The sequence below is a fragment of the Saccopteryx bilineata genome, chromosome 9, assembly GCF_036850765.1.
Source record: "Saccopteryx bilineata isolate mSacBil1 chromosome 9, mSacBil1_pri_phased_curated, whole genome shotgun sequence".
Classification (NCBI taxonomy): Eukaryota; Metazoa; Chordata; class Mammalia; order Chiroptera; family Emballonuridae; genus Saccopteryx; species Saccopteryx bilineata.
In genome coordinates, this window is record NC_089498.1 from 37945373 (window position 1) to 37963837 (window position 18465).

At 44.8% G+C, this 18465-nt stretch overlaps 1 protein-coding gene across 3 annotated transcripts in view; it reads left to right on the forward strand.

Moving 5' to 3' along the window:
• CEP89 (centrosomal protein 89) overlaps positions 1-18465 on the forward strand; it is a 100058-nt gene that overhangs the window by 6238 nt on the left and 75355 nt on the right. For all 3 annotated transcript variants that reach the window (XM_066242721.1, XM_066242723.1, XM_066242722.1), the window contains exons 3-5: positions 4006-4164; positions 5393-5579; positions 14356-14458. In XM_066242721.1, coding sequence (XP_066098818.1) covers positions 4006-4164; positions 5393-5579; positions 14356-14458 — 449 coding nt within the window. The remainder of the gene's footprint in view (positions 1-4005; positions 4165-5392; positions 5580-14355; positions 14459-18465) is intronic.

Below are 18465 nucleotides of genomic sequence, written 5' to 3' on the forward strand. Positions count from 1 at the left end.
GGGGAAGAGAGAGACAGAGAGGAAGGAGAGGGGGAGGGGTGGAGAAGCAGATGGGCGCTTCTCATGTGTGCCCTGGCCGGGAATCGAACCCGGGACCTCTGCACGCCAGGCCGACGCTCTACCACTGAGCCAACCAGCTAGGGCCAAAGTTTTTTTTTGTTTGTTTGTTTGTTTTTTAAGTTTTATTTTATTGATTTTAGAGAGAGAGTAAGGAAGAGAGGGGGAAAGACAGGAACATCAGTCTGTAGTCCGTTCCTGTATGTGCCCGGACCAGGGATCGAACCAGCAACCTTTGTGCTTCGGGGTGACATTAACCAACTGAGCTATCCAGTCAGGGCTGCTATGAACATTTGTGCACAAATCTTTGGTTTGGACATATGCTTTCATTTCTTTTGGGTAAATGTGTAGGAGTGAAATATCTGCCAATTATGTTGTATATTTACCTTACTAAAAAACTATTTCCCAGCCTTGGCCGGTTGGCTCAGTGGTGGAGCGTCAGCCTGGCGTGCAGGAATCCTGGGTTCGATTTCCAGCCAGGACACACAGGAGAGGCGCCCATCTGCTTCTCCACCCCTCCCCCTCTCCTTCCTCTCTGTCTCTCTCTTCTCCTCCCGCAGCAGAGGTTCCATTGGAGAAGGGATGGCCCAGGCGCTGAGGATGGCTCTGTGGCCTCTGCCTCAGGTGCTGGGATGGCTCTGGATGCAACAGAGCGACGCCCCAGATGGGCAGAGCATCGCCCCCTGGTGGGCGTGCCGGGTGGATCCTGGTCGGGCGCATGTGGGAGTCTGTCTGACTGCCTCCCCGTTTCCAGCTTCGGAGAAGTGAAAAAAAAAAAAAAGAAACTTTCCCAATGTTGTGATTCCGTTTGTGTTCCCACCAGCAGTGTATGAGTTCCAGTCTCTCTGCATCCTCACCAGCACATGGTCTGGTGAGTCTTGGGAGTGTGTGTTTGTGGTTTTATAACTTTGACAGTTGGCCACTAGTTCTCACTCACATTTACTGTTTGTATAATTTTTTAAAGTGATGACCCGTACACAGGTAACAATGTATAGCGCTTGTTTGATGAACCTTCATCTTCATTACGCTTTCTGGGCAGCCATATACTGATGAGGTGTGGAACAGTCCTTATTTCTTTGGCCCAGTCAGCTTTGTTGAGCCTGGAGTCTATGTCAACGTCTGGAGCTCCTGTCTCCTTCTTGGAAAATTTCTGGATCTCTTTGAATGCCTGAGGAGAACATTTCTTTCTTTTTTTTCAAGATTTTTTTTATTGATTGATTTTACTGAGAGAAGAGAGGGAGAGCAAGAAGTTTGAACTCATAGTTGTTTCACTCTGGTTGTTCATTGCTTCCTTGTATGTGCCTTGACCAGGCAAGCCCAGGGTTTTGAACCTGTGGTCTCAGCATTCCAGGTTGATGCTTTAGCCACTGCACCACACAGACCAGACAAGGGAAACATTTCTTGAAGCTCACTCCATGGATACACTTGTTAATGTTGGTGGCATACTGTCTTGGTCATCACCTCATTGATGGCAGAATAACCCCTTCTCACCACCCTTCTTTGTTTTTTATATACGTATATGTATGCATATAAATATATATATTTATTTATTTATTTTATTTATTTTTTTGAGAGAAAGAGAGAGACAGGAAGGGAGAGAGATGAGAAACATTAACTCATAGTTGTGGCACCTTAGTTGTTCAATGATCACTTCTCATAGGTGCCTTGACCAGGGGGCTCCAGCCAAGCCAGTGACCCCTTGCTCAAGCCAGCAACCTTGGGCTTCAAGCCAGTGACCTTGGGATCATGATGATGATACTGTACTCAAGCTGGCAACCTTGGGGTTTCGAGCCTGGGATCTCAGCATCCCAGGTCAGTGTTCTATCCACTGCACCACCACCGGTCAGGCTCACTACTCTCCTTTGTGGGAACCATTCTGTCAGGCCTGGTTGAAGAAGAAGGACAAGAGGCATGAGAGATTGTCTTGGCCAATCTTTTTAATTTTGGACATTCTAATAGATGTGTAGTGGCATCTCACTTTATTTTGCATTTCTCTAATTAATGATATTGAGCAGGTGCTTATTTGCCGTCTGTATATCTTCTTTGGTAAAGTGTCTGTTCAAATCTTTTGCCCACTTTTAAAAACTTACTTGCTTATGTTGCTGTTAATATATTTTGAGAATTCATTAATTAGTCTGGATACAAGTTCTTTATTGAATATGTGCTTGGCAAATAAATACATTCTCCCCATCTGTGGCTTATCTTTTATTCTCTTAACAGTATTTTTCAAGGAGCAGAAGATCTTAATTTTTATGATGTTCTACTAGTCAATCTTTTCTTTTACAAATTATGATTTCAATATAATATCCCAGAAATCTTCGCCTAACCCAGGTCACATGATTTTAATCCAGAAGTATATAGTTTTAGGATTTACATTTAGGTCTAATATCTGTTTTGAGTTCATTTTTGTGTGGTGAGAGGCATGGGAGGTATGGGTACAAGTTCCTTTTTTCCCATATGAGTATCCAGTTGTTTCAACACTGGTTGAAGGCTATTGTATTAGTTATCTATTGCCATGCAACAAATGACACCAAAACTTAACTATCTTAAAACATAAAACAATAGCAGTTTCTTTTTATCTCATATCCCACTATGTATTTTTTAAATTATTTTTCCCGCTCTGAATTTCATTTTGGTTACTTTTTTATTGTCTTGCCTTCAATTTCAGGAGTCTATTCTGCAGTGTCTCCTATCCAGTGTAATTTTCATCTCCTGAAGTTCAAGCCTTTTTTTATACTCTTCTTTGTCTCTACTTAGCTTTTAAACATATGGAATGCAATTATAATAACTGTCTTAATGTCATTCTCTGCTAATTCTAACATATGTGTTCAGTTCTGATTGGATTTGATTGATTATTCTTTTCATTATGGGGTGTTTTTTTTTGTTTTATTTTGTTTTTTGTCTCTTTGCATGCCTAGTTATCTTTAATTGCATATTAGACATTGTGAGTTTTATGTTGTGGAGTACTGTATATTTTAGTATTCTTATAAGTCTTCTGGAATTTTATGCTGGGATACAATTAAGTTATTTGGAACCATTTTGATCTTTTGGGTCTTGCTTTTATGATTTGTTAGGCGGGGTCTGGATTAGTGTTCAACCTAAGGCTCATTATTCCCCACTACTGAGTCAAGACTTTTTGGAGTACTGTACCCAGCATCCCATGATTTATCATTTTTTCCTGTCTTACTGTTGGGACAGACACTGGCCTCAACCATATGTAAGCACCTGGCACTGTTCCCCTAATATTTATGAATGGTTCTTCCCCCAGTCTTGGGTAGTTTCTTCACACTCATGCACTGAAGAACATTTTACTGAATACTGCAGATTTCCGAATTTTCTCTGTTCAGCTCTGTCTCTCTGGTACTCTGTCTTTCAAATTCTACCTGCCTTGGTGCTCCTGTACTCTCAGCTGCATCTAAACAACTCAGGGAGTCTGTCTGGCCCCACCTCAGTTTCTCCTTCCTTTGCTGTGACCTGGAAATTCTCTCTGGCTGTAAACAGGGCCGTTTGTTCCATTTGTTAAGTCTGTTGCTTTATTTTACTTTTTCAGGTGGGAGAGTAAATTCTATCTTTCCTATATTATAGTTTTGATTAATCTGCAAATTTAAAAAACATTTTATGTCTTTTTTTATTCCAATATTTTATTTTAGGATTAATATAAACTTAAATATAAACTCCCTGGATTAGAGACCTGGTTCCATCTCCTATTAGCTAATAAACCTTGGGTAAGTTATTTAATTTATATGAAAAATGGAGGTGACAATAATATCTCTTTGCACAGTTGATGTAAGAATGAAATGACATCGTTTGATGGCGCTAACAGACTGTGGGCCTGTGGTCAGTAGATATGCACCAAACATTGTAGAACAGAAGGTATACCTTGATTAATTCGTGTATCCTGTGTTTAACCTTCCATTGACCATCTCACTGGGGTGCTTTCGTCCACAGGTCTGCTCTGGCTGCAGTCATTCTAACAACAACACTGACTAGCCAGACCGTTGCCCTTCCTCAGCCACGCCGAAGATCCCGGTCTGATAGTGACACGGCCTACGTTGAAAATGACAGTTTCATCGAGCCCTATGCTACCACCTCCGAGCTGAGGCATCAGTAAGGACCCTACCTCTGGCTCTGCTTCCTGTCAGGGCAGAGGAGGAACAGCCCGCGTGTGTGTGCGTGTGCCTGTGTGTGCGTGCGCATGTGGCCATCACCGGTGTCAAAGGAGCATTGTTCTGGACATTGATTGCTCTTGAATTGTATCAGGATTTTCTCTAGAGTAGAGTAGAGTTTGTTAAATCAGGGCTTGTGAGCACAGCGGTCGTTTCCATGGCAGCACAGAGCCGGTGAGTCAGTGCTGCTCTTAGGCCTTAGTGGGATTCTCTGCGCCACAAGCTACAGAGTGAGAGTCCTCACTCAGCGCTTCTCCTGTATCTCCTCTTTGATTTGACCTTGGTTTCATCTATACTGTAATTTTTCTTCTTTAATGTCATATCCTCAATCGCTTGAGCTGGGTTGATGGTAACAGGGCTGGGGGTCAGGAAGGTGTCCTCCTGAGGAAGAGAGCATTGAGGGGAGCACCTGAGGGGAGCACGAAGGATTTACAAGAATCAGTGGGAACAGGCTGAGGGGGATGGTCAGTGCAGGGCTGGGATGGGCTTTCTATCCAGAGAAAGAGGGAGCGTGCCACATGGGAGCAACGGCAGGAAGTTTGTGGCTGGGAGAGCTGGGGGTGGTGGGGAGTCGTTTGAGATGGTGCTGGAGGAGTCGGCGGGCAGGTTTGGGGACATGTGACCAGATTTGCCTTTATTTGTCATGTTTATTCAATCTTGTTTTTGTTTATATTTTTACATACCAAATATTCTTATTTTTTATGTAGTAAGATCTCTCTTCTCCCTCCCCTACCACCACACACATGTGTCATATAAGGGAACCCATGAGACTTGTAGCCAGGGGAGCAATGGGCAATGGCTGCTTATGCTAGACTAGCCCCCTGAACCTGTCTCCAAGACCCCCTTGCTTTGACTTTCCCATGCGGTTTCTAGGGGACCGAGGCAGCCCCGCCTAGACTCTCTCCTGTTGTTTCTATCCTAGGCCCTTCCTGTTTCACGGTCCCCAGCTTTAATAAACTTACTCTCAAAAGAAATAAAAAGAAAATTTTAAGAATGTGCGGAGAGATGGGATAGTGGATGACTTAATCCTTTGGTTCCTATAAATGCTGTTCTTATAATGCTTTTATGGTGGGGGCCCTGAGGCAGTGCATTTAATACATGTATATATGCCGATGTGAAGTAAGTGGCTGGTTTAGTTACTTATTTTTCTCTTTAATGTTCTAATACAGACCAAGTTGGCAAAGTGAGGCAGGAAGAAGAACTTCCTTGCCATCCTTTGAGATGCTGGGCTACAGGGAGGAGGAGGACACTGACTCGCACCTGTCGTCCAGCTACAAGGAGTCGGAGGATGTCAGTGCCCGTAAAGAAGCGAGGGGCCTCGGCGATGCTGCGTACGCCGTGCCACACAGAAACCAGGTGTTTGTCACATTCCCGAATGTCGTCTGCACTTTGACACCAACTTACAGTGCATTGTGTATGAGTAAGGACTTTCTTTTCTCTCTTCTACCTTTGACGGCTTTTGTTTCGCGGCTTTTTTTTTTTTTAACACATCCAGCCTTGTTTTCTATCTAGTTAGGCTTAAATTTAAAACTTTTCCTTTACCTTTCAAAGACAAACATCATTACATTTTCAGGTAGCTTTTTATCTGATGCTAAGTAATCCTGTTCTTTTCTTTGACCCTAAAAGCTAATTTTTCTATCACTTTTCCAATATCCGTATGCATAGTTGCAACCTGTCTTCAAATTCATACCCGACAAAAGGAGTATTGTCCTTTGTCCCCATATTAACTGACATTGAGTGGTTAGCATAGTGAGTCTCTATTTCAAGCTCTTACCTGTATTTATCTCCCCCTGTCTCGGTGAGGTCGATTCCTGTTATGACCCTGTGACAAGTGGGAAACCAAGGAACAGAGAGGTTGAAAGAGCCCGTTTCTGCCTGACCAGGCGGTGGCGCAGTGGATAGAGCGTCGGACTGGGATGCGGAGGACCCAGGTTCGAGACCCCGAGGTTGCCAGGTTGAGCACAGGCTCATCTGGTTTGAGCAAAAGGCTCACCAGCTTGGGCCCAAGGTCGCTGGTTCCAGCGGGGGGTTGCTCGGTCTGCTGAAGGCCCGCAGTCGAGGCACAAATGGGAGAGCAGTCAATGAACAACTAAGGTGTTGCAACGCACAACAAAGGACTAATGATTGATGCTTCTCATCTCTCTCTGTTCCTGTCTATCTCTGTCTCTGTAAAAAAAAAATAAAAAGAAAAGAAAAGAAAGAGCCCGTTTCTCCACCACTACCCAGCTAATGGTGCCATTTCTGTAATGGCAGAAGAGAGCACCATACTTTCCTTTCTTTTCACTTTTCTCACCATCACCATACCATGTGCTAAGCTTCCTGACCACACACATAGACTGGCAGCATCAAAGTACATTCACATTGATTATATTATGTTGCTCACCCTCCACTATTTTGAATCACATTTTAAATGGCCTGAGGGAACTGATTTTGGGGCTTCCGTATGTGAATGTTTTACGACTAGCCATCACTTTCTGACGTGGGTAGATCTGAACATGCAGAGTTAGGTTTCTCTGCAGCCAGTCGAGGCTGCTGGGAGCCAGAGGAGGGCCTTCCACAGGGCTCGAAAGGCCGCGAGCCAGTCCCACGGCCCCTCCGTCTGCACGTTTTCTGGTAGTTTTTTGGATTGAGGTTAACACTTGTCTCACTCAAATTTTTTTTTTTTTTTAATTTTTTGACAGAGAGTCAGAGGCAGGGACAGATAGGGACAGTCAGGAAGGGAGAGAGATGAGAAGCATCAATTCTTTGTTGCTTCACCTTAGTTGTTCATTGATTGCTCTCTCATATGTGTCTTGACCCAGGGGAAGAGGGGGGCTACAGCAGAGCGAGTGACCCCTTGCTCAAATCAACAACCTTGGGCTTCAAGGCAGCGACCTTTGGGCTCAGGCTGGTGAGCCTTGCTCAAACCAAATGAGCCCACACTCAAGTTGGCGACATTGGGGTTTTGAACCTGGGTCCTCTGTGTCCCAGTCTGACGCTCTATCCATTGAGCCACTGCCAGGTCAGGCTCTCACTCAAATGTTTTGAAGCGACATTTCCCTTAGAGGAAAGAGATTATAGTGACCTGTACAACCTCCTTGGTCATTTAGCAAGACAAGTACTTTATTTTTTAGGCAAGTCTGTCATGATGCCTGTAAGACCCATGTGCAGTGGGGAAATATTTTTATTTTAAAAATTGAGAAGTAGAGCAAGCCAACTGCTGATACCAAGGATCGGTGAGGCTGTGGAGGAACCGCTAATGCTGGTGGGCATGTAAGCTCATACGACCACTTTGGAACACTGTTTGGCTCTACCTGTTAAAGCTGAGCACATGTATTTTCTTTAACCCAGCCAAAAAAGGAGAGTTAAAAAGTAGAAAATAATATATGTTAGTGTTTTCATTCTCCATAATGAGCAGGTATTGACATCTTACCTTTTTTTTTGCTTCAGATTTTTTAAAAGAAATAAAATTACAAACCCTGACCAGTTGGCTCAGTGGATAAAACATCAGCCCAGCGTATGGACATTCTGTGTTCAATTCCTGGTCAGGGCACACATGAGAAGCAACCATCTGCTTCTCTTCCCCTCCCTCTCCTCGTTCTCTCTCTCTTCTCTCACAGCTAGTTGCTTGATTGGTTTGAGCATTGGTCCCAGATGGCGGGGCTGCTAACTGGATTCCAGTCGGGGTGCATGCAGGAGTGTGTCTCTCTGTCTCCCCTCCTGTCACTTAAAAAAAAAAAAGCCTGACCTGTGGTGGCGCAGTGGATAAAGCGTCAACCCGGAATGCTGAGGTCGCCAGTTCGAAACCCTTTACTTGCCTGGTCAAGGCACATATGGGAGTTGATGCTTCCTGCTCCTCCCCCCCTTCTCTCTCTCTCTCTCTCTCTCTCTCTCCCCTCTCTAAAATGAATTTAAAAAAAAATTAAAAGAAAAAAAAAAGAAGAAGAAGAAATAAAATTACAGTCAGGGTTGAATTCCCTCTCCATCCCTGGAAGGCCTTCTCCTCTTGGATTTGGAATGCAATCTAGAGTCTGTCTTTTTTTTCTTTTACTGTAAATAAGTGTCAGAAAACAAATATAGTACTATTTTGTCTTTAAATTTTACAGAGGTCATCATACCGAACCGTTCACTTCACCTCCTGGCTTTTGCACTCGACACTGCCGTTTTGAGACGGGTCCGTGTTACTGTATCTGCTCACCTACTGAGTGAGGAACGTTTAGGTTAGTTCCCTGAACAGTCGGTACATGTAGCTAGGTGTGCTGGTTCACACTATTCGCTTTCACCACATTGTTCTCCAGGGCAATTGTTCCCTTTTGCCTTCCTACCAGCAGTGTATGCACGCCAGCCTCCACATGTCTGTACAACAGGAAAGTCCGTTCCTGTACAACCCAGGAACCAGAGGTGAAGCTGTAGTAACTGATTGCAGCTTCAGGCGTCCCCAAACTATGGCCCACGGGCCACATGCGGCCCCCTGAGGCCATTTTATCCGGCCCCCACCGCACTTCCAGAAGGGGCACCTCTTTCATTGGTGGTCAGTGAGAGGAGCACTGTATGTGGTGGCCTTCCAACGGTCTGAGGGACAGCGAATTGGCCCCCTGTGTAAAAAGTTTGGGGACTCCTGCTATTGTCCTGGCAGATGGCATGAATGAAAGGGATTTCAATTTCCCACAGCCTTACGAGTACACTTTTTTTTTTCTGGGGGGCTGTTAAACAGTAGGGGGAGGAAGACACATTAACCACATTTTCTTAGCATTAATATATGTTGGGCGGCTTACATGCCATTTCATTTACTTCATACCCTCGGGGGTAGGTTTGTGAAGAAACAGGATAAATGACTTACCCAAGGTCCACCCGCCAACCATCTAGGGGCAGAGGCAGGATTCAGACTAGGGTGACCAATTTATCCTACTAAGAATTAAAATTTTAGTTTATAGTCCTTGTGCCCATCAAAAATTTTTTTTACACATAAAGCTTTTTTTTTTTTGAAACAGACCAAATACTCTTAAGTTTATTATATGATTAAAATATATCTCTTTGAAAAAATGGGTATGGGGAGCATGTTAAACTGCTATTTAATCACTAGATGGCACCAGCTTTGAAGGAGATTCTAAGGGGGACATTTTGACAAAAAATAAAAGTAAAATTACTTTCCCTATTTTTACTATAGACATTCTGTAATCGGAAGTAAATAACTTACAAGTTTATCCTTTTTTTTTGTATTTTTCTGAAGTTGGAAACGGGGAGGCAGTCAGACAGACTCCCGCATGAGCCCGACCGACCAGGATCCACCTGGCATGCCCACCAGGGGGCGATGCTCTGCCCATCTGGGGTGTTGCTCTGTCGTAACCAGGGCCATTCTAGCGCCTGAGGCAGAGGCCACAGAGCCATCCTCAGCGCCTGGGCCAACCCTGCTCCAATGGAGCCTTGGCTGCGGGAGGGAAAGAGAGAGACAGAGAGGAAGGAGAGGGGGAGTGGTGGAGAAGCAGATGAGCGCTTCTCCTGTGTGCCCTGGCCGGGAATCAACCCGGGACTCCTGCGTCCCAGGCCGACGCTCTACCACTGAGCCAACCAGCCAGGGCAGTTTATCCATTTTTTTTTTTTTTTTCATTTTTCTGAAGCTGGAAACAGGGAGAGACAGTCAGACAGACTCCCGCATGCGCCCGACCGGGATCCACCCGGCACGCCCACCATGGGGCGACGCTCTGCCCACCAGGGGGCGATGCTCTGCCCATCCTGGGCGTCGCCATGTTGCGACCAGAGCCACTCTAGCGCCTGGGGCAGAGGCCACAGAGCCATCCCCAGCACCCGGGGCCATCTTTGCTCCAATGGAGCCTTAGCTGCGGGAGGGGAAGAGAGAGGCAGAGAGGAAAGCGCGGCGGAGGGGTGGAGAAGCAAATGGGCGCTTCTCCTGTGTGCCCTGGCCGGGAATATCCATTTTTTATGAATCATTCATACACTTCCTTCAAAATAAACAGTTGTTGAGATTAGTAAGATAAAATAGGGGAGATAAAATAAAATATTGCACTTTTATCATCTATTCATTCTATTCTCCTTTGAGAACAGTAGTTATGTATTTGTTGGCTACTCTTTTTTCTTTCTTTCTTTTTTTTGCTATTAAACTTTATTTAGAAAATTAAATTTAACAGAGTGACATTGATCAATAAGGGTACATAGGTTTCAGGTGAACATCTCCATGGCATTTGAACTGTTGATTGTGGGGTGTGCCCATCACCCAAAGTCAAACCATTTTCCGTCACCATATACTTGTCCCTCTTTACCCTCAACTCCCTGGTAACCACTCACTTTTATCTATGTTCATGAATCTCATTCTTGTATTGTTGGAAATTCTTTATTTGTCTTCCGTATCTATGATATTTTCTACAATCACTTGTCTCTCTTTTTTCTTTTCAATGTCACTTTATGTAACTTCCTTTTCTGTACCCTCATCCTCTATCTTCCAGCACTGTGTCACTGTGTTTTAGTGCTTCTAGTATACCTTTTACCTCTGTATTGGTTTTACTTTTTTTTTTTTAAAGAAATTTGTTTATTTATTTATTTTTTTAATTTTTATTTTTCACAGAGACAGAGAGAGAGTCAGAGAGAGGGATAGCCAGGGACAGACAGACAGGAATGGAGAGAGATGAGAAGCATCAATCATTAGTTTTTCGTTGTGACACCTTAGTTGTTCATTGATTGCTTTCTCATACGTGCCCTGACCACAGGGCTACAGCAGAACAAGTAACCCCTTGCTCAAGCCAGCAACCTTGGGTCCAAGCTGGTGAGCCTTGCTCAAACCAGATGAGCCCGTGCTGAAGCTGGCGACGGGGTCTCGAACCTGGGTCTTTCACATCCGAGTCTGATGCTCTATCCACTGCGCCACCGCCTGGTCAGGCAGGCTACTTTTTTCTTTTTTTTTTTTAATTTGAGTTCTTCCAGTTTACTTTTTACATCTTTCTGTTTCTCATCACTTTTTTTTTATTTTATATATTTTATCTTTCCTTTGGGTTTTTTATGTCAGCCTGTGCTGTCTAATTTCTTTGAGAGTATGCAGGCTGGGTTCTGGACAGTAAAGGCAGGCTGTCCACAGTGTCTCCCTTTGGTTTCTCCTCCCTGGAAAGGGCTATTCTGGGCCCATCCACACCCTGTTCCCATTGCACCCATCAGAGGGTCTCTGTGGACCTTTGTAGCGGTAACACTGGGTGATTGGGGGAGCATCTATGTGCCTGAAGTCTAGCCGCTTTTGGTATTCTCCCTCTGTTCCAAAGTTCTTAGCTTTGGCAGCTGTTTTCTCCAGTTTGTGTTTCCAGTTAGCCATTGGCTAAGCTTTTTTAATTTTTTTCATTCTTCTGATTGATTTCAATTGGTTTTAAGGGAGGAGACTATCTAAATGCCTTGTTACCATTTTCAAACAAATCACCAAAAGGATGTTATTGTAAATCTCTGTCACGCATTCTTGTTATTGTTGTTGGTGGATGTGCAGAACATTTTGTCATAAGATGCTGTATATTCATTCATTCATTTGTTTAACCTCCCACCTGCCAGCAAACCCATATTGGAATGTCTGCCATACGTTTAGGTGGGGACCCAGAGAGGAATTATTCATGGAGGGGTAAACTAGTTCTCTCTAGACACTTCTGAAGAAAAAGGAATAATAGGCATTCTTTTGCTGCTGCTGTTGAGGATTAGGAATGTCCCCTCTCTCGCCACAGTTTAAATTTTTAAAACAATTTTCTTGTTGTCACAAAGGTAATATATGAATACACATTTCTTACTAGTATTTTTGATATTGCACTTAAAGCAAAAGCCCACCTGCTGTTCTTACTCCAGTCCCCTCTTCTCCGTGGAAGAGGCCCCTGTGGTCTGATGTGTATACCAATTTTGGCTGCAAATAATGAAATAGATAAGCATAAGGTTTAAATAATAGACATTTAACACTCTCACATAACAGTTGTTGGGCAGATAAAGTATATTATGCTCACTTTGTTAAAGATGGCACTGCCCACATAGAAGCCCGTCGCCCAGGTGATAATATTAGTTGCTCTTCTTGCTTGGGATGGGCGTGATTATATTAATGTGTGTTGGGAGTGGGCTGTGTGCAGGCAGGATCTTTATAGCCTGGGGCTTGGTTTTAGGACTAAGCCTTTCCCACCCTTTTAGCTGGGGGTGGTGTACTCTCATGAGGAATCCTATTAATGCCTCAGATAAGTGACTTTGTATCAGAGACTTCCTTATTTGTAGATTGGATTAAAGGTTTGGATTTCTATACTATAAAGTGGGGCAGACTGGGAGCTTGCTCTCTCTCGTTCCTGAGATTAGCATTAGAGAGGAGAGCAGAGAAAGGCCATGTGGAGGAGGCCAGGAGAAGCAGCCAAGATGGTGGAGTGCTGAGGGAGAAGCCAGAGCAGAGTTTGTGCAGGGAGAAGGAAGGAGATGGGGAACAGAGGTGATAAGGCTGGTGAGCTAGAAACCTTTGATTCTAGGAAACTCGGATAAGTCAGTAGCTTTGTGAACACTGAATGAGTGGGTTTTGGAGCCCAGTGTGTGTTTTTACTTGCCCTCCAGGTGCAAGCTAGGATTAAAGCTAATGGCTCACCAGTTCTTGGCTCCGTTGTTTCATTACCGTCTGTTCGAATCTGATGCAAACCTGCACGGGCCAGGTGGCTGTGATGGTGTTCGTGTATACTGGCTTTACAACAGTTAAGAGGTAGAAGATTCCAAAATTGTTTCAAGTGCCAATCGAAGGCTGGGGCCTGGGAATCCCTTGGCTTCCTCTCCATGGTCACCAGGTACGGCAGGCCCTGGTCCCAAAGCAGAAGGAAGAAGTGAGGAAGGTCCTTCTCTCTGGGCTACTCTGTGTCTGTTAGGGAGAACATTTTTTCCTGGAAGCCTCCCAGCAGGAAGCTCATTGATCACATGCCCAGCCCTTTTCCAGTTACTGGATAAAGGAAAGAGGATTATCACAATTCATACCCTTAGGGCGGGGCCCATTTGCACCAAACAAAATCATCCTCTTATTGAGGTGGAAAGAGGGACATTAACTGTCAGTGCATCAGTGCCTGCTGTGGCATGACTCCTGCAGTCTCGCTCTCTGCATTTACATGTACACACCAGTGTGCGGATAGATACACCCGCTGTTAGTTTATTTCATGTAGATTATGATTCTGCACTACCAAGGCAAGCACCTCTGCATGAGCCCAACCACTCTTGGTAATAGTAGAAGGCCAGGATAGCAAATGAGGCACCAAGCCATCACTCCAGCTAATTTGCAGAAGTCACCGAGCTGCTATCTTTCATTGTTGGGGTGGAGCATAGATGAACAAACCCTTCGTTTATTTACCCTAATGTACTGAGTCGGGAGGTCCGGCATGTTTTGGGGCCTACAAAGGTCCCAGTGGAGGCCCGAGCAGTCTTTCTACCTGACAAATCAAAACTGCCCCTTCCAGAGTTACTGCTTGGTTTGCTGCACATTTTGACCACACTCTTGCCCAGACTTTACCCTGAGTTGGAGCTAGCTTGCACCTCCTACTGCTCCACTTCTAATGACTATATAATGCACTTTGGGTGAGGTACTTCTGTTAGCATCCTACTATGAAGAGAGGCATCTGGGAAGATGACTGTCCCATTCTGGGCTGGACCCTGTGCATGATTAGGGTTCATCACTGCTGGATCTGAGAGTCACTTTACTATTACAGTCACAAGAAGCCAGGCACTGCAGCTTCCTTGCTGTGTTGTCAGGTTGTCTAATATCTTGCTTTCAAACAATTGCCTGACTGAGGGTGCTCACAGGGCAAGTCAACAGCTCTTGTAGCACGTGGTGATGGTAACACCGCATCAGTACCAGGGTAGGGTGGTATTGGGTGCTATCCCAGATGCAGCCCCTTTTTCTGGGTTGGTCGCTGGCAGGAAGGAGAAAGGCTGCCCAGGCAGCATGGGTAGGGGGTGAAGTTCTGGATGCCCTCAGCATAGTTTGAATGGCATTGCCTTGGCCCGGGGCTTTTCCTGCGGAGCACGAGACTTCATCCAGCCCTGCCAGGTGTAGGCCTGTTGTGTCTCAGGGAGGGAGGTGGCACTAAAGAAAGCGTGGGATAAGCCATTTGAGTTTACTGGCAGGAAATTTGATCACATGTTTGCTCCTTTTTCTCTTGTAACAAAGGTTTCATTGTCACATGAGATGAATAGTGAAGATGAGCAAAATACTTCTGAGCAAGATGGATTTCCAGACTCACCTCTCACACCACAGCGTACACACGAAAAAGGTAAAAGCCCCCCAAACAAACAATGTTTTTATTTTTTATAAAAATGTTTTGTGACAATAAATTTTGGTTAACTTGGGGGAACATAAAGCCATTACACCTCCATACTTGGATTGTTATTACAAGTAGGAATACTTCTGAATTTTATGTTCACGGAAGATGAGTTAGCCTGACCAGGCGGTGGCACAGTGGATAGAACATCAGACTGGGACGTGGAGGCCCCAGGTTCGAAACGTCGAGGTCACCGGCTTGAGCGCGGGCTCATCTGGTTTGAGCAAGGCTCACCAGCTCGAGCCCAATGTCGCTGGCTAGAGCAAGGGGTTACTCAGTCTGCTGTGGCCCCCTGGTCAGGGCACATATGAGAAAGCAATTAATGAACAACTAAGGAGATGCAACAAAGAATTGTTGCTTCTCATCTCTCTACCTTCCTGTCTGTCTGTCCCCATCCGTCCCTTTCTCTGTCTCTCACACACACAAAAAAAGAGATGAGTTACTCCAGAGTCAATTGCCCAGATGTTAGGTTGTGCCCACTTTCCATTCTATCAGTTCTCTCAGCCCTGGGAGGATACATGGGGAGGAGAGTTACAGCTCAGGTTCTGGAACGCTACATACTATGTCCCCCTTGCCCCCATGCCCGGTGTTGCAAGGGGCTGGTTCACAGTGGTCTCCAAAGAATGAATGAGTGAGGTTATCTGTCTTGTTCACCATGCTACCTCCAGTGCCTGGAGCTGGGCCTGGGCCACAGTAGCATAGAGCAGCCATGGGAAGAAACACATTTGGAGAATCACCCAAGGCTGGGATGCAGATGCTGGAGGGGCTGCAGCTGTCACTGTAGCCCACTGGCTGACTTCGCTCAGTGCTAACAGCTCCCTGGGAAACTGTCCTCAGGGGATTGCCAGCAGAAGCCACCATGGGCAAGTGCTGCTGGCCACCTAGCAAAAGGGAAGGAGGGAGGAGATCAGGAAGAGAAAGAGAGGAAGAAAGGGAGGGAGGGAGGAAGGGAACATACAGTACTGGAAGAAGAAACCCAAGTCCCTTCTCCAGTGTCTCTTCAGCGCCCTCTACTGATGAAGTTTACATTGTACCACCTGGCAAGTAAAAAATACTGCAGTAACACAAGCAAGCAATGAAGGTGGATTTGGAGCTGACAGGCAATGGTAACAGGCACACTTGGTAACATGAACTTGGAACACAGTTGGTGGTTGGGATGGGAGTGCAGCTCCTGTGGTGTTTTTGCTTTGTGGTGGCATTAAAAGCCTTTGGATGCTTGTGTAAAAGGCTCCACACCCACGCCAAATTCTAATTCAGTAGCTGTAGGCTGGGGCTTAGAGGTCTGTATTATTAAAAGGCATTTTGGCGAGTTGATGGGGGTGATCCTTGGACAACACATATAAAACCTTGATTTGTAGTGGTTTGATTCTTCACGCTGTCATTTCCAGGAGACAAGATGCTTGGCTTAAACCCACTTCTATTCAGTCTGTGAGTGCCTCTCATCAGATTATTATAAGGATTAGATTCAGTCACATGTGTAAAGCACAGTGCCTTCCATAAATGCTAACTGGTAATTATTGTCTAAAGCAGGGGTCCCCAAACTTTTTACACAGGGGACCAGTTCACTGTCCCTCAGACCGTTGGAGGGCCGGACTATAAAAAAAACTATGAACAAATCCCTATGCACACTGCACATATCTTATTTTAAAGTAAAAAAAACAAAACGGGAACAAATACAATATTTAAAATAAAGAACAAGTAAATTTAAATCAACAAACTGACCAGTATTTCAATGGGAACTATGGGTTTGCTTTTGGCTAATGAGATGGTCAATGTGCTCCTCTCAATGACCACCAATGAAAGAGGTGCCCCTTCCAGAAGTGCGGTGGGGGCTGGATAAATGGCCTCAGGGGGCCGCATGCGGCCCGCGGGCCGTAGTTTGGGGACCCCTGGTCTAAAGACTAAAGCCATCAAGCTCTGTGAGCCTGATGCGCCTCTCTGTGCCTGGCAACACCCAGCCAGGGAGACCAACCACTGACATATTTTGGTCCAAGTACCAGTCCCTTGACCAAATATTGCTTATGGATGTCAAAATATTGCTTATGGATGTCATCCTCTCCCTTCCCTGATTCCAGTAGTGCCTTCCCACTGGTTATCTTTTTCTCCTTCTCAGCCAAATTTGTCAAAAGACACATCTCCACACACCTCCCTGTCCTCATCTGACATGTTCTCCTCCACCCACTTCAGCTGGGTTCTGCCTCCATTACTCCCCAGACTAGTGACCTTCCTCCTCCCAGATACAGCAGATAGAACATTCCTCATGGGTGAGAGCTCCTGCTCTCTTAAAATAATGGCTCCCCTGATTTCCTGAGATCACATTCTCCGTGTTTCCTCCAGCCTCTCTGGGAGCCCCAGTACATTTCCTTTGCAATCTCGTCGTCCTCTACCTGCCCATTGTGTCTGAGTTCTCCCCAGCCCCAGTCTAGGCCTTTTCTGTACTCTTCTGAGTAATCACACCTGCCCCCTTGCTTCCACTACCATTTATTGTGTGTGATGCCCAGGTTTCTCCTCCCAGCTCATGACCCATATAGCCAGCTGCCTGCTATTTGATTCTGTTTATTCCTTCACTCAGTCAGCAGATGTTTGCATACATATGGAGTTCCCACTCTCTTTTGGCACCATGGTAGCAGCCAGAGCAATCTTTTTTTTTTTTTAAGATTTTATTCATTCATTTTTAGAGTGAGAGAGAGAGAAAGGGGGGAGGAGCAGGAAACAGCAACTCTCATATGTGCCTTGACCAGGCAAGCCCAGGGTTTCGAACCGGCGACCTCAGCATTCTAGGTTGACACTTTATTGACTGAGCCACCACAGGTCAAGCCAGAGCAATCTTTTCAAAACGCAAATTTAATGGTGTCCCCCCATGCACCCATACCATCTTTGCTTGGATCTCTTCAGTGGTTTCATAGCAACAAGACCTGGCAGTCTCGCCCCTGCTGAATGCTCCCTAGCCATTCTTGTGTTCTTTTATTTCCTCAGCGGCACGCTGTCCCGTCATGCCACTGGGCCTTTGTACATGCTTTTCTCTCTCCCCGCAGTCTGGTCTTATGTATAGCTGTGTAAGGGGATGACATTTGGGTTTGTATGTACATTTGACTTTCTTATATGTTCACATATATCTGAAAGGAAACGTACCCAGGTGAGAACCTCTGGGAGGGGAAGGGTTCAGAGGATTATGGTCATAGGGAGTTTCAATTTATCTGTCCTATTAGAATTTTTGACAGCATGAATGTGTTCATGTAGTGTGAATTTTGTTTCTTTAAAGATTGGGGTAGTACCTAGCATAGGACTGTGTTTGAAGTAGGATGCCTAATACAGGAGATATTTGTTGTTATTTTAATAGTTTATACCACTTGTCTATACAGATTGTAGAAATGAAACTAATATAAAATAATATTGAATGTCAACTGTAATTACAAACATAGAAAGTATACAAAGAAAAAATGTATACGGGGTGGGCAAAAGTAGGTTTATAGTAATGAGTACATGGAATAGCTTATTCTTGTATTATTATTTATTCATTATTATATTATTTTCCATAGAACAATTGTGAACCTACTTTTGTCCCACCTTGTGTGTACACAGAGTCAACTGCATATATATGAAGTATCAAAGTAAGCAGGGTGATATAAATTCTTAGTTTAATCTTCATCAGGTTCTTTTTCTGAAAAGTTGATGACTAAGATAGAATAGAGATCACCCTTCCCTCCCCTCCCCTCCCCTCCCCTGTCCTTCCTTCCCCTTCCTTTTTTTTTTTTTTTTTTTTTTTTTACAGAGACAGAGAGTCAGAGAGAGGGATAGACAGGCACAGACAGACAGGAACTGAGAGATGAGAAGCATCAATCATTAGTTTTTCGTTGCGCATTGAGACACCTTAGTTGTTCATTGATTGCTTTCTCATATGTGCCTTGACCATGGGCCTTCAGCAGACCAAGTAACCCTTTCTTGAGCCAGCGACCTTG